This window comes from Lampetra planeri, chromosome 1, assembly GCF_965212315.1.
Source record: "Lampetra planeri chromosome 1, kcLamPlan1.2.h2, whole genome shotgun sequence".
Classification (NCBI taxonomy): Eukaryota; Metazoa; Chordata; class Hyperoartia; order Petromyzontiformes; family Petromyzontidae; genus Lampetra; species Lampetra planeri.
Genome location: NC_136107.1, coordinates 32,558,415 through 32,580,285, shown reverse-complemented (window position 1 = coordinate 32,580,285; position 21,871 = coordinate 32,558,415). Strand labels below are relative to the sequence as shown.

The 21,871-nt window shown below is 48.0% G+C and overlaps 1 protein-coding gene across 1 annotated transcript; it reads left to right on the top strand.

The window, feature by feature from the left end:
- The first annotated feature begins 10,894 nt into the window (after window positions 1–10,894).
- On the top strand, window positions 10,895–20,010 carry LOC144721343 (UDP-glucuronosyltransferase 2C1-like). The gene is made up of 4 exons (XM_078598902.1): window positions 10,895–11,011; window positions 12,811–13,121; window positions 16,030–16,457; window positions 17,551–20,010. Exons 2-4 carry the CDS (start codon window positions 12,861–12,863, stop codon window positions 18,497–18,499), a joined length of 1,638 nt encoding a protein of 545 aa, XP_078455028.1. The 5' UTR covers window positions 10,895–11,011; window positions 12,811–12,860; the 3' UTR covers window positions 18,500–20,010.
- The last annotated feature ends 1,861 nt before the right edge of the window (window positions 20,011–21,871 follow it).

The window sequence follows — 21,871 nt, the reverse complement described above, 5'->3', positions numbered from 1 at the left end:
CGTCACGTGACCTGCAGCAGCCGTATCCCACGTTCATCCTGTAAGGTCCATAAAATATCCGTCGGAGCGTTAGCAATGCGGCCATTTGATTAACCGAGTGCGAATAGGCTCGGCCCATCATCACCCCGGGGCCGATAAAATAGATACCACTTTGGAGATAAGTCGACAAAAAGTGGTTTGCCTTCTACACGAGGACGAGGATTGTCTCCCTCCATGGGAATGCTGATTTTCCGTCACTGGTTTAGCACCACCGACAGAGTTCATTAGAGAGACAATATATGGTAGTCACCATTTTATAATTATAACTGACACAACAATTAACGGCAATTGCTATATAGGGTGGTGAGTTTTGATATCAAGCTTTCGTGACTGCAGGGATTCATATTATTGGTTCTTTCGGTAAAGTCACGTAGAAGGGAAATACAATAATAATAATATGATGATTGCTTGTGTTGCAGTCGAAACGTCGTGATTATTTTTTATTGTTTTATATTATTTTATTTCCCTTCTACGTGACTTTACCGAAAGAACCAATAATATAGGGTGGTGAGTGTTTCAGGTGAGTTCCAAGTGAGTGGTGAGCGCTGTCAGGTGAGTGAGGTGAGGGTATCAGGTGAGTCGTAAGGGTCAGGTGAGTGGTGAGCCGTCAGATAAGTGGTGAGCGATGCCAGGTGAGTGGTGAGGCTCAAGTATGTGCAAGTCCACCCCCGTCTGTCCCTCTTGCGTAATTAAAGACTCCGATCATTGTGACTCTGCGAGAGCCGTATACCTTATCAGTCACCGCGCTCGCTCCCGAACAAATGTTTTGAATGTCCTCGGCTCACCGAAGTGCGACACCTGCTTCGCTCGACATTAAAGACCCGCCGACGTCACGACTCACATGTGTGATACCAAGTCACGCACGCCTCCTCCACCCCCCCCCAACACGTGTGAACACTTTAGCCGCAAATCACTCATCGGAGTTTATTATCAAGTCGGAATGTCAACAACACGATCCAAGACAATGCAAAGTTGGTGTGTGTGTGTGTGTTGCGGTGTTGTGCAGTGTTAATAGCACAGATGAGAGCCCATGAATTGAGACAGAGTTTTACCATTTGTATAGTACAAATGTACTTAACACGTAGATCTTAGTCGTATCTCATAGGTAACTTTGGTTGTGATAAAAATGCTCTTCAAACTTACCGGTGGGTGAGCTGAGAGAAATAATATTTGTACACGTGACAACTTAATTTGTTTGGCTTTGTAGGGCGGTGCAAATTGTTACGAGGCAGATTTGTCCGGACCATCAAGATTTTCGTGACCTAATTCAAATATGATCATATAGATGAAAACATATATACACACAAAATGCTCGTATGCTTTGTGTGTGGGAGTGTATTTCGTGAGTCAACCCATTTCATTACCTGGACCTGTCCTGTGAACACCTTGCCAGCGAGCCTTCGACACTTCACGTGGCATAAAACTTTTTTTAATGATCAAAGTGTACCTAGCCTGGCACAAGCGCTGCGGTGAGGTCACCGTCACTGAGCGGTGAGTGGGCTGCCGGCTTTTGTTGCAATTGGTGATGTCATGGCACTAAGGTCATGTGCAGTGAACCATTGAAAAGCTCAAACGCGTGGTGTGATGTCATTTGTTTGATGTTGGAGTGTGTTGCGTGTACTTAAGTACTGTATGTGGACCTCGGCTAAGTTTTCCTTCGCAGACGAAAATACACCGGATGCTCATGACATTATCGCGGGCCATGATCGCTCCACTGCTGGATGAAGGCATCTCGAAGCAATGTGGCTGCCATCTCGTCACGGTCCTGCGATTCAAGAATCCACTTCGTACCAACGCACCGCTCCATCTCCGCGGAGGCCGTTCTCGTTGGTCTCCACCACCGGCCACCGTCCCTTCGAGCAGTGTTAATCGCTAGTTTTCAGAGGAAGTGGGGGGGGGGCACTTTGGCCGATAACACATCAGTGCGAGAGCCGCCACACGGTTGACAACCATTGGGTGTTGTCACATGTTCTTAGGTTTTTTTGAGTAAAGTCAAGTAGGTAAAAAATGTCAATTAAAATTAATAAAAGTAAAATAAAAATAAAATAAAAATCACGACGTTTCGGAGGCAACACAAGCTTCCGTCTTCAGGTGGAACCGTCACAGCACGATAGCTGTATCACTTGATTTATTTTAATTTTTTACCTACGTCACTTTACCGAAAAAACCTAAGAATATGATTCCTTGCAGTCACGAAATCTGGTGTTGTCACGTGTTGTGTATTGTCGGGGGCCGCACTAAAGGCCACCAGGGTTGCCAGTGCCCCGCGGGCTTTGCAATGAAGAACACGGCCTGACAGCGAGCGATATTACCTGCCCAAGCCCACTTTCAAATTCCACATTCCTGTGGCGGGGGAGGGGTTAGTCTAACCACGGCACAATATAAGTTCACGTGACAGAATGGTATTCTTTTTAGAGATCCCCGAATCCCAGTAAACATGGAATGTTGGCCCAATTTTGGGCCAAATTTGGTCCAACGATTCCAACCACACGCCAACATTGACCCAACGTTGCATGTTTACTGGGATGGGATGTAATGTGGGATGAGTGGACCCCTCTCCCCGACCGGGATTTGAACTTACATTATCCACACTTGTGAGGCGGGAACCGGTACAGTTCATTATATCAAAACACCCAGTCATCGCGGCCCCATCAATGTGCTCCGTCCCGTGTTTACCGTTCTTCACCGTTCAAATACAAACTCAGTCGTTACACGCCGCGAACGCCTGCTGGTTGGTAAACACGTCCTAGGGCCGATTCAAATTGATGTATAGAGATCTTGTGTGTCCTGTTTGCATGTACGTGGATGTCACTGTCGACCCGTAGACAACTATCATTCAGACTTGCATACCGCGTGCGTATTGTGTACGTGCGCGCCTTCATAGGCGCTCGCTAACAGCACTTGCCCCAACAGTCTGTGAAGGCTACACGGGGGATCTTTGTCATTTGTTTGTCCGTCATGATTCTGGTTCTCCCCTAAGTCGACTCAGCCTTAAATGAGTACCTGGTGCGATGTGTAAACATCGGCATTAGGGAGAGAAAGGCAACCGGGCAAACGTGGTGCAGGTCACCCCACTCACTTTGTTGCCTTAATAGGTGCTCGCTAACAGCACTTGCCCCAACAGTCTTTTAAAAGGCTACACGGTTATTTTTTTGCATTTGTTTTGTATCTCGTGACATGAGAAACTACGACTCATGTGATGCGTTGAGCTATCATCAGGCACGCGTAGCGTGTGACGGGATTTTTTTGTTTATATTTAAACGGGGAAGATTTGCATGAATGAAAAGGCGGCCACAGTGAATTTGCAGGATTGGCATTTTGGTTAAACAGATCCCCGGAGTACTGGATGGTCTGTAAAATCCCTTCCTGCTTGTAAAGTAATTGTATCCTGATAATAGGTTTTCCCCCTTTTTTCTGGCAACAAAACAAGTGTTAAGATGTTAAAACACCAAACTGAAACCTTTTACAAGGAATCATGTCTGCATTAAGCACAATACTTGTGGTCAGAATGGTGTTTTAACATCTTAACACCTATACCAGGGGTCGGCAACCAAAATAACAAGAAGAGCCATTTCTTCCCAATTCGGTACAAAATGCAGTATTTCAAGAGTCGCAATGCATCTATGTACATACGTACATATCGTCAAGAAGCAGCCCGTAAAGAGCCGCATGCGGCTCCGGAGCCGTAGGTTGACGACCCCTGACCTATACTCTTTGGTTCTTTCGGTAAAGTCACGTAGGTGAAAAAATTTAAAAAAATTAATAAATTACATCACGACGTTTCGGGCGCAACACAAGCCGAAATAACCAAATAGTATGGATCCTTGCAGTCACGAAAACTTCAAATCTAGAATCTTAACACCTGTTTTTTTGCCAGAACAAAGGGGAAACACCTTATTATCATATGTTGGTACTGGCAAAGGCGCTCCCATGATGTAATGTATCCTGTTGATAATGTCACAATTTTGAAATTAGCCTTCAAATTTGATCATAATGCTATTTTCAACTTGTAACAAGCTGCTCACTCTCGCAGAGAGAGAGAGAGAGATCACGGTGACGCTGGCGCTACCAAATAATTGCCCAAGCCCTGCGGTCCTATATATAGTCAGACGTTATCGGCCAATTAAAGAGAGTCCTTACGTGTGGGAGGAAACCGAAGCGCCTGAGGGAAAAACCCCACGCGTCCACGGACGGAAGCACTCTCAGGGGCCGTCCATAAATGACGTCACGCACCTGGGGGGGGGGGGGGTCAGACATTTGTGACGATGTGTGACGAGGGTGGGGGGAGAAATGTGACGTCACATAACAATGCGCAACTTTAAATAAATCTAGACAACACGTTCTACTTAATTAAATAGACTTTTTAATAAATGTTTTCTCCTACAACATCAGAGTGCAGCGCTACATTAAATACGCACTATAACGACAAAAGTTTAAAGCGATTTGAAGCATGTTTTATTTTTAAAATGTTTTTTTGGGAGGGGGGGCAGAGCTTTGTGACGTCACATTTGAGGAGGGGGGGTCTGACTTTTTGTGACGCCGTGTGACGAGGGGCGGGGGGAGGGGTAAAAAATCGTCCAAAATCGCGGCGTGACGTCATTTATGGACGGCCCCTTTAACAGGCCGAGTCCACGTGTTTTTTGTCTGCACCGCCGTCTCCTGGCGGGGTTCTACGGCTCCTGTCGACGGCCACGGCACGGGGGGAGTTCCCCCAGCATCCGTGCGATCCGTACGATCCGCCAAAACCTCCGCCGCTTCGCAGCAGCCGAGATCACGGGCCACGCGCGTAGCCGCCACCGCAACTTCAACACGTCTCGATTCCTCACCACCCCCACCGCCGCCGCCCCCCCCCCCCATGCGCCCCCAAACTCTCCTTTTCACGCGTTCACTTTTTGTTCACGCCTAAACCTGTCATGGGGGTGGGGTGGGAGCAAAACAAAACATGGCAACGAACATAGTAGTAGGTTTTTTACCCTTTTAAACTGGTACAAAACTGACAACTTTATTCAAGGCGTCATGTTTGCAATAACGACAACACAAGTAGTCAAAAAAGAAAACAAAAAGAAGTAACTCTGATAATGATAATAATATGCACTGTCCTTATCATCATTATCAGAGTTGCTTCTTCTTGTTTGCTTGTTTGACTACTTGTGTTGTGGTTATTGCAAACATGATGCCTTGAATAAAGGTGTCAGTTTTGTACCAGTTTAAAAGGGTAAAAACCTACTACTGTACTATATTTTGCCACTGGTTAAAGAGATCTCATAATGGCAACGAACGTTTTGGGTCTCCTCCACTTGTCCGGTTTTGACCCCTGACGGTCCATGAAGGGGGCATCGACTGGGACATCCGTGAAAGAAAAGCTGCATAGCTCACAGCATTTCTACGGGATGAATGAAGTTTATTATTCTGTATCTGCGTTCGTGCGGCAGCCAATTGATGTGGAGTGAGTGTAACGAACTCTGGTGGCTAGGAAGGGTTCACGCGAATTGCATGTACTGCACTGTATGCTAATCGATCAACATGATTCTTAACAGGGACTATTTGATGCATGGGTCGCGAGCCTTTATGTTGTTCACCGATCGATCGGTGCAGTTACATCCTTAGTACTGTGGGCGGAATGGTTTTGTGCTGGTAACGGCCGTGCCTCACAGCAAGATGCCCTGGGTTCGATTCCCAACTCGGGAGTATTTTCGTGTTAAGTTTGTATGTTCTCCCCCTGTTATTGCAGAGGTTTCTTGGAGTTTCGCCGGTTTCCTCCATTAGAAGAAGGAAAAAAACCCTAATACAATGTAAGGGGTCGTCCATAAATGACGTCACGCACCTAGGGGGAGGGGGGGGGTCAGAGATTTGTGACGATGCGTGACAAGGGGGGGGGGGGGGTTGAGAAATGTGACGTCACATCAAAATGCGCAACTTTAAATCAATATAGACAACACGTTCTACTTAATGAATATACTTTTTAATAAATGTTTTCTCCTACAACATCAGAGTGCAGCGCCACATTAAATACGCACTACAATGACAATAGTTTAAAGCGATTTGAAGCATGTTTTTTTTTTGGGGGGGGGGGGGAGCTTTGTGACGTCATATTTGAGGGGGGGTCTGACTTTTTGTGACGCCGTGTGACGAGGGAGGGAGGGGGTCAAAAATCGTTCAAAATCGCGTGACGTCATTTATGGACGACCCCTAACTGGTATTGGCCAACTAATTAAACGATAAAAAAATTGTTCTACAAATTACTCCACTTGTGCCGCACATCGCAGCATTGTCCCCGGGCCCTGAAAACTTGGCAGGACGCTCCTTAAAAATAATCGTGAGAATCCGCGAGGCTTTCCCGGGTAAAACGATGACTGAAACAACACGACCCCGGTCACGATGTTCACGGCGTTGCTTGTGGCTGTCTCGAGGTGCTTGAGCGCCATCTGGGGGTCATTTGTTGTACCGACACCGCTGGTTTGTAACCAACAGTTCTTTAACAATGTAACCCCCTCCCATACCATCGTACAGCGCAATAGGTGTAGAATAATCGTGTTGTATTTTTCAAGAGTCTAAGTTCTATACTGAGTAGGTAACATTGTTAAATTGAAAATCTTTCTAGAATAAGCACGTGCATTTAAGTATAAACATTTTGGACCAATAGTAAAAGGGTTTTTCCCCTTTTTTCTGGCAACAAAACTGAAACCTTTTTACAAGGATTCATGTCTGCATTAACCACGATACTTGCAGTCAAAATGCAAACAAAAAACACTCTGATAATATATGTATTGTCCTTGAAACTGAGTGGTCCACACCAGGACCAATGTTTTTCAGCAGCATTTGTTTAAGAGGCAAAGTGGACCAGTTTTCATGCCTCTCTCCTTGTCTCAACCAATACAGAACCCTCATCTCATCAATACAGAACCCTCACCCCCAATCTGATTTATAACCCTCGTCTCATCTGACACAGAACTCCTGATTCAGGCTGGCTCAAAAAGTGCTGGTATTTTGTTGTTGTTGTGTTTTTTACAGTTTTGTTGTTGTGTTTTTTATTTTAAAAAGCTCATGAGAAAAACGGCTTTACCTAGTAAAACGAGGCAGCTTAAATCATTTCAATATGTATGCACCACTTGCCGTCTATTTCTATTCAGAGTGGTTGTCCGATAGAGACACCGACTTCTACCATAGGGATATGGAATTTCCACCAACGGAAATGTTTGCCACGCCATATTTTATTTGAACAGGGAGCCATGCTCACTTTTGAATGAAGGCCTCATCCCAGACCACGATAAATGCACAACAATCCATCATATCAAATATGGGTTAGCATTCATTTGGCTAATTTCAAGCTTTGAAAATTCAATAGATGACAATCTCAAAGCAGAGCACGTGGGAATGTGCGACCCTTACAGTGGACAGGACAAAACGGGCACTCGATTTCTCTTCTTTGACACAGGGTTTACAATGCTCTCCGAGATTACGATGCTGAAAGCACAATGTAATACTCTTTGGTTCTTTCGGTAAAGTCACGTAGATGAAAAATGAAAATAATAATAAAAATAATAAAATGAAAATAACTAAATTAAATTACGACGTTTCGGAGGCAACACAAGCTTCCGTCATCTTAAACTATATAATCGCTTGTCACAAATAGCTCTCTCTATTCACTACAGTAATTGTGCTGTGGCTGTTCCACCTGATGACGGATCCTTGCAGTCACGCAAACTTCAAATCCACAATGTAATACATCGGGGAAAAGGCCCCCAAGGAGTAAAATACATTCATGACGCAGTGACGTGAACTATAACCTTGAGTGGTGTATGGAACGAGACTAAAAGTTATTCCAGGCGTTAATGAAACCCTTGGGACATCGACGATTATGACGACGGACAAAGTGTATTGCACTTTAAACAGACCGTGCGGGGAAAACACACAGGTTCATGAAGGCCGTACATTTTATTTTTTTATACCAGGACACAGACTTCTCGTACAGCCTTTATTAAAACTCAACCGATCTCTGGCAAGACACGGCTGTGCCAGCGCGCCAGGGTGGTAATATGATAAGTGAATGAAAGATAAACAACCACATTAGTTGATGGACTGGTTTAGGTCTCCACCTCCACCCACATCTCACCTCACAGGCACACACCTGGCTCCACAAGCCCAATATGAGGAGGGGCAGTTCGGAAGCTGTTAGATATACGCCAACGGCAAGAACACGTAATACTTCCCGTCCTTAAAGCTCACCGTCAAGTTATGTCATTCTACAGTGCATTCGTAAACATAACAATAATTATTATTTTGACAACGCTATTTAAAAGTTCGGCATATGTTATATAAGCCACATTCTGCTGATGAGACTCAGAGAGTCAAAATCGATCCATAGTTTTGCCCGCTCAAACGAATGTTTCTGGAAAACAGGTCTGGAAGGCCAATGAACGTATCATCATCAGCAACAGTCGGTATATCCAATGCTTAATGAAGGAATCCCCATATGATCACCATCCCTTACGGTCCAGTGCTGCAAGCCATCCATCTCACTCCTGCACATTAACTGATCCCATAGCTCCATCTCTACTGCGGACATACTATGTGACACGTTCTCTCCAATGGCTGCCATTCCATCAATCTGTCTTGGCCATCCTAACGAGGGGACACGTTGATTCAGTGGTGGGTGTTGTGATGCCAGACGGACAGCCAGGGCCGGATTAAAGTTGTTAGTGGCCTCGGAACGAAGGGTCTAAGTAAGTTACTGTATTACATATTGCAAAAAAATATATCAAGTCATCAAAGATATGTATTTACCAATGCAAAATAAAAATTCCGCTCAAGGTAAATTAAGCAAACATACATTACTCACTACACTAATTTCTTCCAACATGTTTTTTTCTCCTAGCCTTAGCTGTGGCAAAGCCATGAACGATGTTATCGTAAGACAAACAAGTTCAATAAAAGTGTGTAGAAATACCGTCGCTCACTTGTAATTTCAACATAGAATGGAGGCCCTTGAGGAGGGCCTACAAAACTAGGCCCTATGGATGAATCCAGTGTTCTTCACTAATTTTCAGAGGGGCGGGCACTTTCGCCTATAATGCATCAGTGTGAGGGCCGCCACACATTTGAAACCATTGGGTTTGACAGCATGATGTAAGTTTGTGGTCTCCAATCCATGTGTTCCCCTGTTTCTGTGCAGGTTAATATACTTGTGCCAATAATATACAGCGCCTGTGTATATTTTCTTCACAATTTTCTTGCTCTAAACAGCACTTTGTTTTTTTGTTTACCCGAGATGGGCAGGCCCACTTGCAATTTGAGTCTTCAGTGCACTCTCCATTGTTTTCACTGTAACACAGGCGTTTACACATCTCCATCACCTGCTCCCCCCGTTGGCACTTTGATTCGTCCTGTTGAGTTAGAGTGGAGCGGTGCGTGTGGCGCAGGGGGGACACCAAACGAAGGTAACCGCATGGCATGGATTGTGAGTTTTAACAAAGGCAGATATTGTAGAGGGGTTGTTCTCGCACATACACACCACACATGTGAATGTGGATCTACGTGTCTATCTGTACATGTACTTGTGTGTATGTTAAATGCCACTGACATCGACCGTGGCTGAAAATCGAACTCAGGTCGCCGTGTCCGATTCCCGGGCCAATACCAACATCAGTGGCAAATACCTGAACCGGTCCTGCGACTCCCCTGGATTAGTGCCGAGCCTTAAACGAGTAAGCTGCTGCTGCTGCTGCAATGTGTGAACATCAGCACTGGGGAGACAAAGGTGGCTGTGCGTGGTGCTGACTACGCCACATCCTGATCTGTATAGGTAATCTCTAAAAGCATTTGTCCCAACAGCCGGTGTAGACGATACCGGTGGGGACCTTTTGTGGGATCTTTGTCTGTGTGTCCAAGTGTCAATCATTGATCTTAATGTAGGAACAGGTTAGATTCTAGATTTTAAGCTTTCGTGACTGCAAGGATTTATACTCTTAGGTTTTTTCGGTAAAGTCACGTAGGTAAAAAATAAAATTAATAAAAGTAAAATAAAAAAAATCAACAGGTTAGAGTGAACTCGAGCAACAGTAAGCCTCTTTCCAGGTCGGAATGACCTGTGCTTGTTTATTTGGCGAATGTGTAGTTGCAGATACGTTCATACATTTCATGTACTGCGATGCAGTATGTATACGTGTGCCAGGCTAAGTCTATATTTGTGTCTATTGTACACATTGTGTGTAACAGGTGTGTATTGGGCGTTGTGTATATTTGTCAATGTGTGTAGCTCTGTGCACGAGTGTGTATGTTATGTACATGTGTGTACAGATGTCTTACGTGTATAAGACAATACTATGTCAATGTATACATACAAGTGAGTGGACAAATGTAGATGTTGAGCTTCTATTGCACCGTAGGGAGCCAATCGTGCTCATCGGAGATGCGGGGGAAGGGCCACACTAAACCCACGCAAACAAAACATCTGCTAATCCAGCCGACTTTGTTTTGCAAGCCTGACTCTGCTGATGAGACCGAGAAAGGTCGAGACCGGTCCCGAGTATCAACAGTATTGGCAGGTGAAATGTTCGCAAAGAGCAAACTGTAGCTACGACAATTGTATTGCATCGCTGACACCAAGCCTGGATAGCGCTTGGTCGGGTGACCACCATTAAAAACGCATGTGTTTTCGGCTTCTGCGTGGCTACATTGTGCGGATAAGTCTATTTGTTGAAACTGTACTGTGCTCCAACATATATGGTCCTCGCCGTCACGAGCCTGCACTGACCGGTTCGATGAAGTGTGTGGGGCAGGAGGTTCAACAATGGCAGTGGTTGCTTCCTCTGTTGACCTGTGCGGTCATGCGCACGCGTGAATGCACTTTGACCGCGTAACTTAAATTACTTCCAGGGCCAAAGTATTTCAACGTGCACGCCAAAGTCGCCGCCGGCAGCGCTCCAAGTTCGGGCCCGCACGTAGGAACGGGCCCCTTTACCTTCCACTCCAGGTCAGTATTCAAGGGAGTCACGATCTTTTGAAAGAGAGCACTTTGGGACACTGTCGCAAAATGTGTAGATTTGTACAAGTGTTATATTATTACACAGGCCACCATACTTCAATAGGGATTACCGTTGGTACGGCTATTTTAATACAATGGACAGGAAGGACAAGATCATAGGGCTCGCATAATACGCATGCATAATGCATCATGTACGTTGACATACAAATAGCCTTTGCTATTGATGCCCCCAGGGACTGGAATGCTATTGCCAATAAACTGCAACTTGAATCACTACATATGAGATCTTCACTCAAAACTGCTCTAGAGGAGTTGTACACCCCTAGCTGCCACTGCAATTCAGTGGCCTAAAATACAATGTTTCGCTCCGGATAATCGCTGCAAAATATGCAAAGTATGATCTGTTTTTTTATTTAGTGTGTTGATCTTAAAGGTGCATTGAAAGATGTTGATACTCCGACTGATGCTCCTACTGTTGTGGAGTGACTCATGCAGACAGCTATGGCTGCAGAGTTTGGTAGTACATGTTGTTTACGTCGTTTATTGTGAAAATCCGGTCACAGTTCCTATGACCTGCACTGTTTCATTGCTTTTATGGCTTTATTTTGGTGATTTTCGAAAAGTTTTTTGCTTTGGCCATGTTTGTTTGTTGTAGTACAGAGTTAGACTGATGGCCTTAATCTAAGTTGTCTTGTGGTTGTTGTTGTTTGACTTGCATCCCACTGGGATAGTTGCACAGGGTTGGTGTAGGGTGATTTTTCTGCAATATTTTGCTGTCTTTTCTTGGATTTTCTGTTTGCACATAGTCACTTTAAGATGTTTTCTTGTTCATGTTTTTTGTTTGTTGCGGTTGCACCCGATTCAAGAGCCGAATGGCTCACAGGGCTATACCTAATAAATGAACTTTGAACAATCCCCCCTATTGCTCAAGAGCGCAGAAGCGTGGTCACCACATCTACGCCTCTATATGATGAACGAAACATTATTGTAACCTCATTTGGCAGTAAAAAATATGATAATTGGTTTTTTACCATTATATCTGGCAACAAAACTGACACATTTATATATTTACGCGATCTCACCCAAAAAAACCTCTATTATAATATGATAATTGTTTTTTTTCCCCAGGAAAGGCTCACTGAGTTGTACGACTCTCGATCGATTGATACGGATCAATTATTATTTAAGCGTAAAAGCGTTGAGCTTTAAGCCTTCATACACTTGCTGGATGAAGTCCTCCCCCACTCCTTGCATCTGTGATCACACATCGCCACGGCTGTTCATTACCGGGATGAAGAGAGTAAGCCCAGCATTGGCTCGCACGTTCAAGTGGCACTGCCCTCAGTCGCCACGGCACCTGACGTTGACCTCTGACGAGCGCCGTTTTCATCATTCGACTCGGCGTGCGCGATGCACCAGCGGCACTGAGTCGTACTGCACTAACCCCCTGACGAATGTTGTTTCAACCGAGTTACCCCCTTGCCTGACTCAACATGGTCCGGAGAAATAAATGTCATGAATAATGAACCGCAAATATTTTAACCGATAGTACATTTGTTGAGGCATCCTAACGAGCTAGTAACTGCAAGCGAATAACAAAAAACGCAAAGGATGCTCTGCGTGCATAATGTGATTTGTTCGCGTGCGGTGCCGTTTAGTTTTATTTTACATCGGCAGATCCATGCACGATTATTCAACGATGACTCTCGTCTATGAAATAATTCCACACATTTATAAATCAGCTCACGTATCCCCCCCCCCTCCGGGACATTGCCACGTGCCCACAGGCGTCCACGTACCCCCCCCCCCCCTCGGTTGAGAACCACCGCGCTACGAGATGCCGACGCTACGGGGCTACGCGTGGCAGCTGCCCACGCTGCTACTGCCGCTGCTGCTGCCACCTTCGCCGTGGTCTCCCGCCGCTACCGCTGAGGCTGGGCGAATCCTCGCGGTGCCCGTGGACGGCAGCCACTGGATGGGCATGAAGACGCTGCTGCTGGAGCTGACGAGGCGTGGGCACACCATCACCGTCCTGCGCAGCAGCACCACCCTGTTCGTGGACGAGACGTCCGACGACTTCCACATCGAGAACGTGCAGGTGAGAGACGCTCGCCTGAGATTGTGGGTAGGGCGGCATCTCCTCGCCCTCACCCCCACCCGTTGAAACCTCGAAAATTGTTATTTTACAATGTATACCAGAGGGAATATGTTGAATGTTTGTATAAATGAAGGCCCTTGTTTAAAAAGTTTGCATTTTTTTTATTGTTGAAATTTCGGGAGCGTCCCCCACCCCGCACCTCCGATTAGCGCGGTTTGCTACGTACGGTGTGAAAGAAGTTATTTGGGAGGTTTCTAGATCCGCCTCTGGTGGAAGGGCTTAAAGCTACCCAACTTCTGGGAGGCTCAACCAGGACACATGGGTGGGTTGAGCCAGCAGTCCATCCCACTTTTCAATAGCCCCGCTAACACCGCCCATTTTCGATAACCACGTCTACTCTACCTATAGCCCCCGCCTACAAGGTGGGCGGTTTCGTCCTCTGATGTTGGCCATGCCCACTTCTCGGATAGCCCCACCCCCCACATCAACTCGCCCCACCCATTTAACCCCACATCGTGAGTCGTCAGGCAGAACGTTCCGAAAAGGAAAGTCGGGGGAAAAAAATAATTTTCTCACAAATGCTTTGGGACACTGGGACAGCTTTTCTGAAACCGGGGACTGTTTTACTTTCGGGTGGAAGAGTGTGGGGTAGCGTGGGTGAGTGGGGGGCGTGGGTGAGTGGGGGGCGTGGGTGAGTGGGGAGCGTGGGTGAGTGGGGAGCGTGGATGAGTGGGGGGCCTGGGTGAGTGGGGAGTGTGGGTGAGTGGGGAGCGTGGGTGAGTGGGGAGCGTGGGTGAGAGGGGAGTGTGGGTGAGTGGGGAGCGTGGATGAGTGGGGAGTGTGGGTGAGTGGGGAGTGTGGGTGAGTGGGGAGCGTGGGTGAGAGGGGAGTGTGGGTGAGTGGGGAGCGTGGATGAGTGGGGGGCGTGGGTGAGTGGGGAGCGTGGGTGAGTGGGGAGCGTGGGTGAGTGGGGAGCGTGGGTGAGTGGGGAGCGTGGGTGAGTGGGGAGCGTGGGTGAGTGGGGGGCGTGGGTGAGTGGGGAGCGTGGGTGAGAGGGGAGCGTGGGTGAGTGGGGAGAGTGGGTGAGTGGGGAGAGTGGGTGAGTGGGGAGTGTGGGTGAGTGGGGAGCGTGGGTGAGAGGGGAGCGTGGGTGAGTGGGGAGAGTGGGTGAGTGGGGAGTGTGGGTGAGTGGGGAGCGTGGGTGAGAGGGGAGAGTGGGTGAGTGGGGAGTGTGGGTGAGTGGGGAGAGTGGATGAGAGGGGAGAGTGGGTGAGTGGGTGAGTGGGGTGAGTGGGGAACGTGGGGTGAGTGGGGAGAGTGGGTGAGTGGGGAGAGTGGGTGAGTGGGGAGCGTGGGTGAGAGGGGAGAGTGGGTGAGTGGGGAGAGTGGGTGAGTGGGGAGAGTGGGTGAGTGGGTTAGTGGGTTAGTGGGTAGCGTGGGTGAGTGGGGAGCGTGGGAGAGTGGGTGAGTGGGGAGAGTGGGTGAGTGGGGAGAGTGGGTGAGTGGGGAGAGTGGGGAGCGTGGGTGAGTGGGGAGCGTGGGTGAGTGGGGAGCGTGGTTGAGTGGGGAGAGTGGGTGAGTGGGGAGAGTGGGTGAGTGGGGTGAGTGGGTGAGTGGGGTGAGTGGGGAGCGTGGGAGAGTGGATGAGAGGGGAGAGTGGGTGAGTGGGGAGCGTGGGGTGAGTGGGGTGAGTGGGTGAGTGGGTGAGTGGGTGAGTGGTGTTAGGAGAGTGGGTGAGTGGTGTTAGGAGAGTGGGTGAGTGGGGTGAGTGAGTGAGTGAGTGGTGTTAGGAGAGTGAGTGAGTGGTGTTAGGAGAGTGTTGATTGCAGAATGAATTCTGCAGCTGTGGCGACACTTCCTGATGCACCTCTTTCCACAAATAAACATGACCAGTTGGATTAACTTTACGTGAATATAGAATCACAACAGAACCCACGGACAATGAGTTGAGGCCACGGTTAATATTAGTCACGGGTAATAAAAGCGTGTATTAGAGGAGTTCCACTTGAAAGCATTAATTCATTTAGAATAATGATCATTATTTTGAATCATCTTAGTTGGCAGTCCCGACCCCGTGGTATTCGCCTTAACAAGGGTGTGGTAATGGAACTCGTGGTGCAGGGTGGCGCTGCGGTTAGAGCTACGGGTTGAAATACCGGTTCTAGGTCTACTCCGCCTATCGCTATCATCGTCACCACCTCTCCACAGGGTCGATAACATCACCCACTCCCGCATTTAGGGCACCGTGTCCATCCCATTGAAATGCTGGTGCCCAGAGATGGAATGTGGGATTTCTGCTTTTGGCTCACGCGATCATCGCTCGTTTGAGCCTTATTGACTGTTGAGATGCTATCAGAAAGTACCGATGATATGGCTGGTGTGGCACACTAGAAAGTCCTGTGGTCAGGACCAACGCTAATGTTTATACACTGCACTGGGCACTCATTTAGGCAGCATAGGAGAGGCCCAGGCTCGGTTTAGATACAATGTGCCACTGATGTTATGGGTTCATAGTGCAGTGCATGGTCCATTGCACCACACCCCTCCCCACTACACCGCAATAGATGTACTTTGTAACTGTGCCAGTGGTACAGCATAAACTATAATACAGGATAACTCCTCTTATCAGTGACCCTATCACCGGCCACTCTACTATCTGCGGGAATCATCGAGCCCGCAAAAGCTCCTATTATGAGCGGCCCAATTCTTCCAATGATCTGCAATAATCCGCTACCTTTCCCACAATGACTTTTCCCATAGTTCATTGGGGAATGGCTTCCAAGCAGAGTGGTGCAAGAAATTCATCCACGTGGGTCATCCACGATTTTTTTTTTCATCCCGCCGATAAGTGGAGTAAAATCACGCGTAACCCCGTGGGACAAGAGCATCCGCCATTTCGTTCCGCCAGATTCCGGCCAAGACGGTGATCACTCGCGAGGAGGGCTTGGCGATGGCCGAGCGCTGGATCCTGGACGTCGCCTTCGCTCCGCCGAGCTCGTTTTTCAGCACCATCTCCTCCACGCTGGCGATGGCGAGGGCGATGGCCGGCATGGCGTCCGACATGGCGGTGGCCATCGAGAAGACGCTGGGCGACGGCGCGCTCATGTCGCGGCTGCGGGACGCGCGCTTCGACGCCGTTCTCGCCGACACATTCTACCCCGGCGGGCCCATGGTGGCACGCGCACTCGGCCTCCCCGTCGCGCTGCTGGGCCGCTGGGAGGTGGGCGGCGACGTGCACCTGCAGCTGGCGCCTGCGCCGCTCTCCTACGTGCCGGCGCTCGACTCGCGCTACAGCGACCACATGGGATTCGCGCAGCGCCTCGACAACTTCATCAGGTTCGGCGGCGGGCGACCCGACGCTTCCGCGGGGCGCGGTGAAAAGTGCGGAACGAAAACAAAGTTACGATGCTGCCCAGTGCCAACCTCAGGCCAGGTGGCAAACTAATAATGGGTTTGTGCGATTTGATTTGAGGCCACGGATGATTTGTTGCAGACAACAGGAGTGTGGATTAGTGGAGTTTCACTTGAAAGTGTGTTATTATTGTTTAAAACAATCTTGACGATCATCTTAGTTGGCAGCCGTGAGCCAACAGTGTTGGCCTGAATAGACAGTTTGGATGGAACTCATGGGGCAGCGTGCTGCTGTGGTTTGTGCGATTGACTCGCGATCGGTAGGCTGCAAGTTCAGTGGTGGTTGGATTTCTACCACTGGCCCAATGTCGTTTTGTGCATTGGTTCTGTCCATCTGAAATGGGAAGGCACAACAACTCCACTAAAGATGTTCCAATATCAACAAAACTTGCACACAAACTTGTGTTGCTCTTATTGACTTGCCCTGTTGAACACTGGCCACATTGGTAGCAGTGTTGTTCAAAACCTGGAGCCACAAACAGGAGCAAAAAGGACCACTTTTAAATATGCAAAGTATTTTCGCCCTGACAACTCCGGTCAGCTGTTATACCACAAACCCAATATTTCCGAAGATAAGCACACGTTGGAATGCGTTACAATCTGCATGCGCATCTATTGATTTTTTCATCTCTTTTCTTCTGTCAGTCGTCACATGGCGGCTGACAATGAGGCTGGACGAACCTCTTCACTTTCTTTCACTCTCGAGTCATGGCGATCGCTTCCTCTAGGCCTACGCTTTTCTCTTTTATATCCTTCTTTGCACCTGACCCTGTTAGATCTCCAAAGCTAAGCAGGTTTGATCCTGGATAATGCATAACAGCACGCATTATCGGCCACCTCGTGGTTAAATTGTGACCAGTGTAAAATCTACGCTCCCCGCCTTCACCAACCTGCACTTATCAGCACGGTGAAATGTGGTAAAATAATAACCCCCCGCGATCTGAACGGCATGGGGTAGTTCTCATCCAGCGGCGGGCTGACTAGAGGTCTGCACTTGTCCGCGCACGGCTGCGCGCAGGTACTGGAGCGCGTACGCGCTCAACCGCGCGCTCGTCTTCCCAACGTTCGACCGCCTGTGCGAGCGCTACCTGGGTGCCGACGTCTCCTACGAGCAGCTGTACCAGCGCGCCGACGTCGTGCTGCTCAAGATCGACTTCGTGCTCGAGTACCCGCGCCCCACCATGCCCAACTTCGTCTACGTGGGCGGCCTGCAGTGCCGGGAGGCGCGGCCGCTCGCCGGCGAGCTGGCGGCGCTGTACGCCGGCGCGGGGCCGCACGGCGTCATCGTGGCGTCGTTCGGCTCGCTCGTCTCCTCGCTGCCCCCGCGCGTCGCCGAGGAGGTGGCGCGAGCGTTCGCCCGGCTGCCGCAGAAGGTGGTGTGGCGCCACGCGGGGCCGCGCCCGCCGGGGCTCGGCGACAACACGCTGCTGCTGCCGTGGCTGCCCCAGAACGACCTGCTGGCGCACGGCGCCACGCGCGCCTTCGTGTCGCACGGCGGCGAGGGCGGTGTCTACGAGGCCATCCGCCACGGCGTCCCGTTGCTCGGCCTGCCCATGTACGGCGACCAGCATGACAACGTGGCGCGGCTGGTGGAGCGCGGCGCGGCGCTGTCGCTCAGCGGGCGCCTGCACGCGCTGACGAGCGACGAGTTCCTGGCGCCGCTGCGGCGGCTGCTGGACGAGCCGCGGTTCGGCGAGGCGATGCGCCGGCTGTCCCTCCTGCACCGCGACACGCCGGTGCCGCCGCTGGACCTCGCCGCGTTCTGGGTGGAGTTCCTGGCGAGGAACGGCGGGGCAGCGCACCTGCGTGTCGCCGGCCTCGAGATGCCCGCGTACCGCAGGTGCTCGCTGGATGTGCTGCTGGCGCTGCTGCTGGCGCTCGTGGCGGCGGCTGCGGTTGGCGCCTTGATGTTGGTGCGGGTCAAGAGGTGGCTTTGTCAGTCGGATGAGAGGCCGAAGAGGGAGTGAGTGGTCAAGGTGATTGTGATGTATGTCCAACATCTGTCTACGTAGTAAACCGTAATAATCGGTGCAGGGAAGGACAACAAACTAAACATGTCTCAATGAATGTTTTCAATCTAGAGATTACGATGGTATTGGTGTTGATTATGATTGTGATGATACTGACTGATTTTTTTGTAATTGAGTTCTTCACTGAAACTAACGCCTCTCTGTCCTGATCCCTCAACAGCGGGTCACACCGTGGCAGACAACACGAGACGTGTGCGAAGCATCTTCATAATGAACTCTTTAAAAAAGTGTTTTAAAAAACAACGGTTTTATTAACAACTTCATTTAACTCACGGTCGAGAAGTACATCAATAGCGCCTGAGACACGCGGCGCCTGCGTTTTTTGCGAGCCGATTCCACAGATTAGGGACCGCCGCGTTTTTCACCTACACAAAAATATATAATTAATATGCTGTCTATGAAATAATTGTAATTGCTTGAAAGGAGGCAATTAATTGATGAATTGGTGCCGAATTTCATACAGGCATGCATTGTCACCGGATCTGAGTACGTGTGCAAAATTTTGAATTGATTGGGCAACAGGAAGTAGACTAACTTTTGATTACAAGATTTCACCACGACACATGAGTCAAGCTCTCTGGCCTCGCAACAATTGAGACGAGGCTTAAAAGAAAGCCGTCTCTGGAGTGGACCAATCAGTTTCAAGGACAATTCATATATTATCACTGTGTTTTTGTTTGCATTTTGACCACAAGTATTGTGGTTAATGCACACATGATTCCTTGTAAAAAGGTTTCAGTTTTGTTGCCAGAAAAAAGGGGAAAATCCCTATTATTATATTTTGATACTGGCAAAGGAGGTCTAATGATGATTAAGTAGAACCGTTGAAAAAACCAACAACACGTGTACGTACATGGGCGGCCAATATCCATTCCGGCTCAGAAGGTGGCTGGCGGGGCTCTGGAATCGAGAACCTTGCATCCACGATCATCCGTGCGTATAACTGGGCTCTGATGCAGACCTGCGCAGATATTCAACTAAATGTGGTGCGGCCCATTTGGAGCCCCTTCACTTCTAAAGTGCAACGGGGGTTATTAATCGTCGAGTGCTGATGAACCGAGGTGCAGTAGCATCAGCAGCGACAAATTGGCAGCAATTGCAACAAATTCAGCGGTGTTTGCGGTGGAGTTCGACTGCAGCGGCATTTTCAGGTTGGGCCGCTGGTGCCTCCATTTGCCCTGCTTCGGATTGTGGAGAAATGAAAACACTTTTGCCCAAAGATTTTTTTTTTAAGTCCGGCATGTGTCTGTAATCAACGTAGATAAATAGACCGGTACACTGTACTTCGTATCATGCATTGCATCATTACTACTATAATGAGCCAAGAATGTTTGTGTGTAACGCGCGTGACGTCACTCCACATGCCGCACCCCCTGTCATTAATATTCATGAGCGGGTGGATTTTGACACTCGCACAGGTTGAGCGGAAATAAATTTTGTTTCGCAAATTCGCTTGAAGTTTGACTTTTTTTTATTGAAAGTGAATATGATAAATAATTATATGCAGCAACAAAGTGGATTTGGTGTCTTTATTTCTTCAGCACTTGAGACAAAAGGTAAGTCTAATTGATGCTTCTACATTCTGGTAAAATAGACATTTCTCGGTGATTTTCCAGATATTGTATTGAATTCAAATTTATTTCAACCCCAGCGACCGAAAGCAGAAGAGAATAAAGTATCAGAGCAGTGAATTTGAACAAATTGAAGGTCAGTTATATACAGTGCTGCAGTGACATGAAGTGAAGTGTTCGATGACATACTTTTGTGCAAGATTCACTGCCATTACATTTACACAAGACACAATTATACTCTGCTCAATTTTTTCATAAATATTACAGCTTCCGTCCTACGACAGGCAAACAAGCTAGTTGATAATTAAGCTTTATTAGGAGCATCGCTTTGTGTCTCATTTACACATCGAGTTCCCATTCTGTTTGGACACGTTTTGTGTCACGCTTTTATTTAACTCACTCTGTTGTTGTCGTTGTATCCTCAAATATTGTAAATCAATTTTAACCCACTTCCAATGTGGTATCGACTGCAAACTTGGTATACTTATGTCATACTGAGGACAATACTATATTCTATCATTAAAAATAAAAAATATATTTTGTAACCATCTTTATTATATGTTATGTTTCCGCTTTGCCTCTAATTGTCCACGGTAAACTGACGTTGGCTGTAATCGACCACAGTCCATGACGTTATGGCAAGCTTCGGGCCCACTTCCTGGAGTGGTGGAGTTCTTCCATTACTAGCACGGTACGTGTCATTAAAGCGTGTTTAAAAAAAAAAAAGTTTTTTTTATATTATTTTTAGACTCCCGTCACAAAGCGTCAGAGGACTTGGAAAATCACGAGTTGGGGTGACACACACCCACGCAAGAATCTCGCCTAGGGGCAACGTGAGGCTACTTGGGACAAGATCTGTTCGGGAGCGCCTATTTTAGGCCAGTACGATTGGCCCCCTCGCTGTTGTCCTGGCAATGTGCAGGTTTCCCCGGGACGTTACACGTTCTCCTTGCTGATATTCTCCATCCCACGTGTCCCAGTTTTTTTTGTGTACCTCAAGAACGGTAACCCCAAGCATTGCTGAGGCCTGTGTGTGTGCGTGTAGATTATATTCTAGGTTTTTTCGGTAAAGTCACGTAGGTAAAAAATTTAAATTAATAAAAGTAAAATAAAAATAAAAAATAAAAATCACGACGTTTCGGAGGCAACACACGCTTCCGTCTTCAGGTGGGGCTGTCACAGCACGATAGCTGTGATTTTTTTTATTTTTTTTATTTTACTTTTATTAATTTTAATTTTTTACCTACGTGACTTTACCGAAAAGACCTAAGAATAAGAATCCTTGCAGTCACGAAAGCTTCAAATCTACGTGTAGAGATTAACAACACCAAGCCCGGATACAGCGATTAGATTAGATTCCTAACAAGGAACAACATCGCTAGCACGTAGCAATCTGAACCTGTCGCGGGCCTCCCCAAGGTTCGCCGAGCCATAAATGAAGTGGCTGGTGTGGCGGGCGTGGGTGAGCATCACCACCGGGAAGGCAAAGGTGGCCGGGCGTATTGCTATTCACACTATTCCCTCATTTCGTGCCACACCGTTGAGGTTTTGTTGTTGTGAATTGCGCTTGTTACATCACGGCAGCAGCATCATCATCATCAAATAATTTGTTCCGACTTGAATAGGCACTTGCTGAGGTTAACCAGGGGTGGGGAACCTGTTTTCTGCCAAGGGCCGTTTGGATATTTATAACATCATTCGCGGACCAGACAAAATTATCAACTTAAAAATTAGCCCG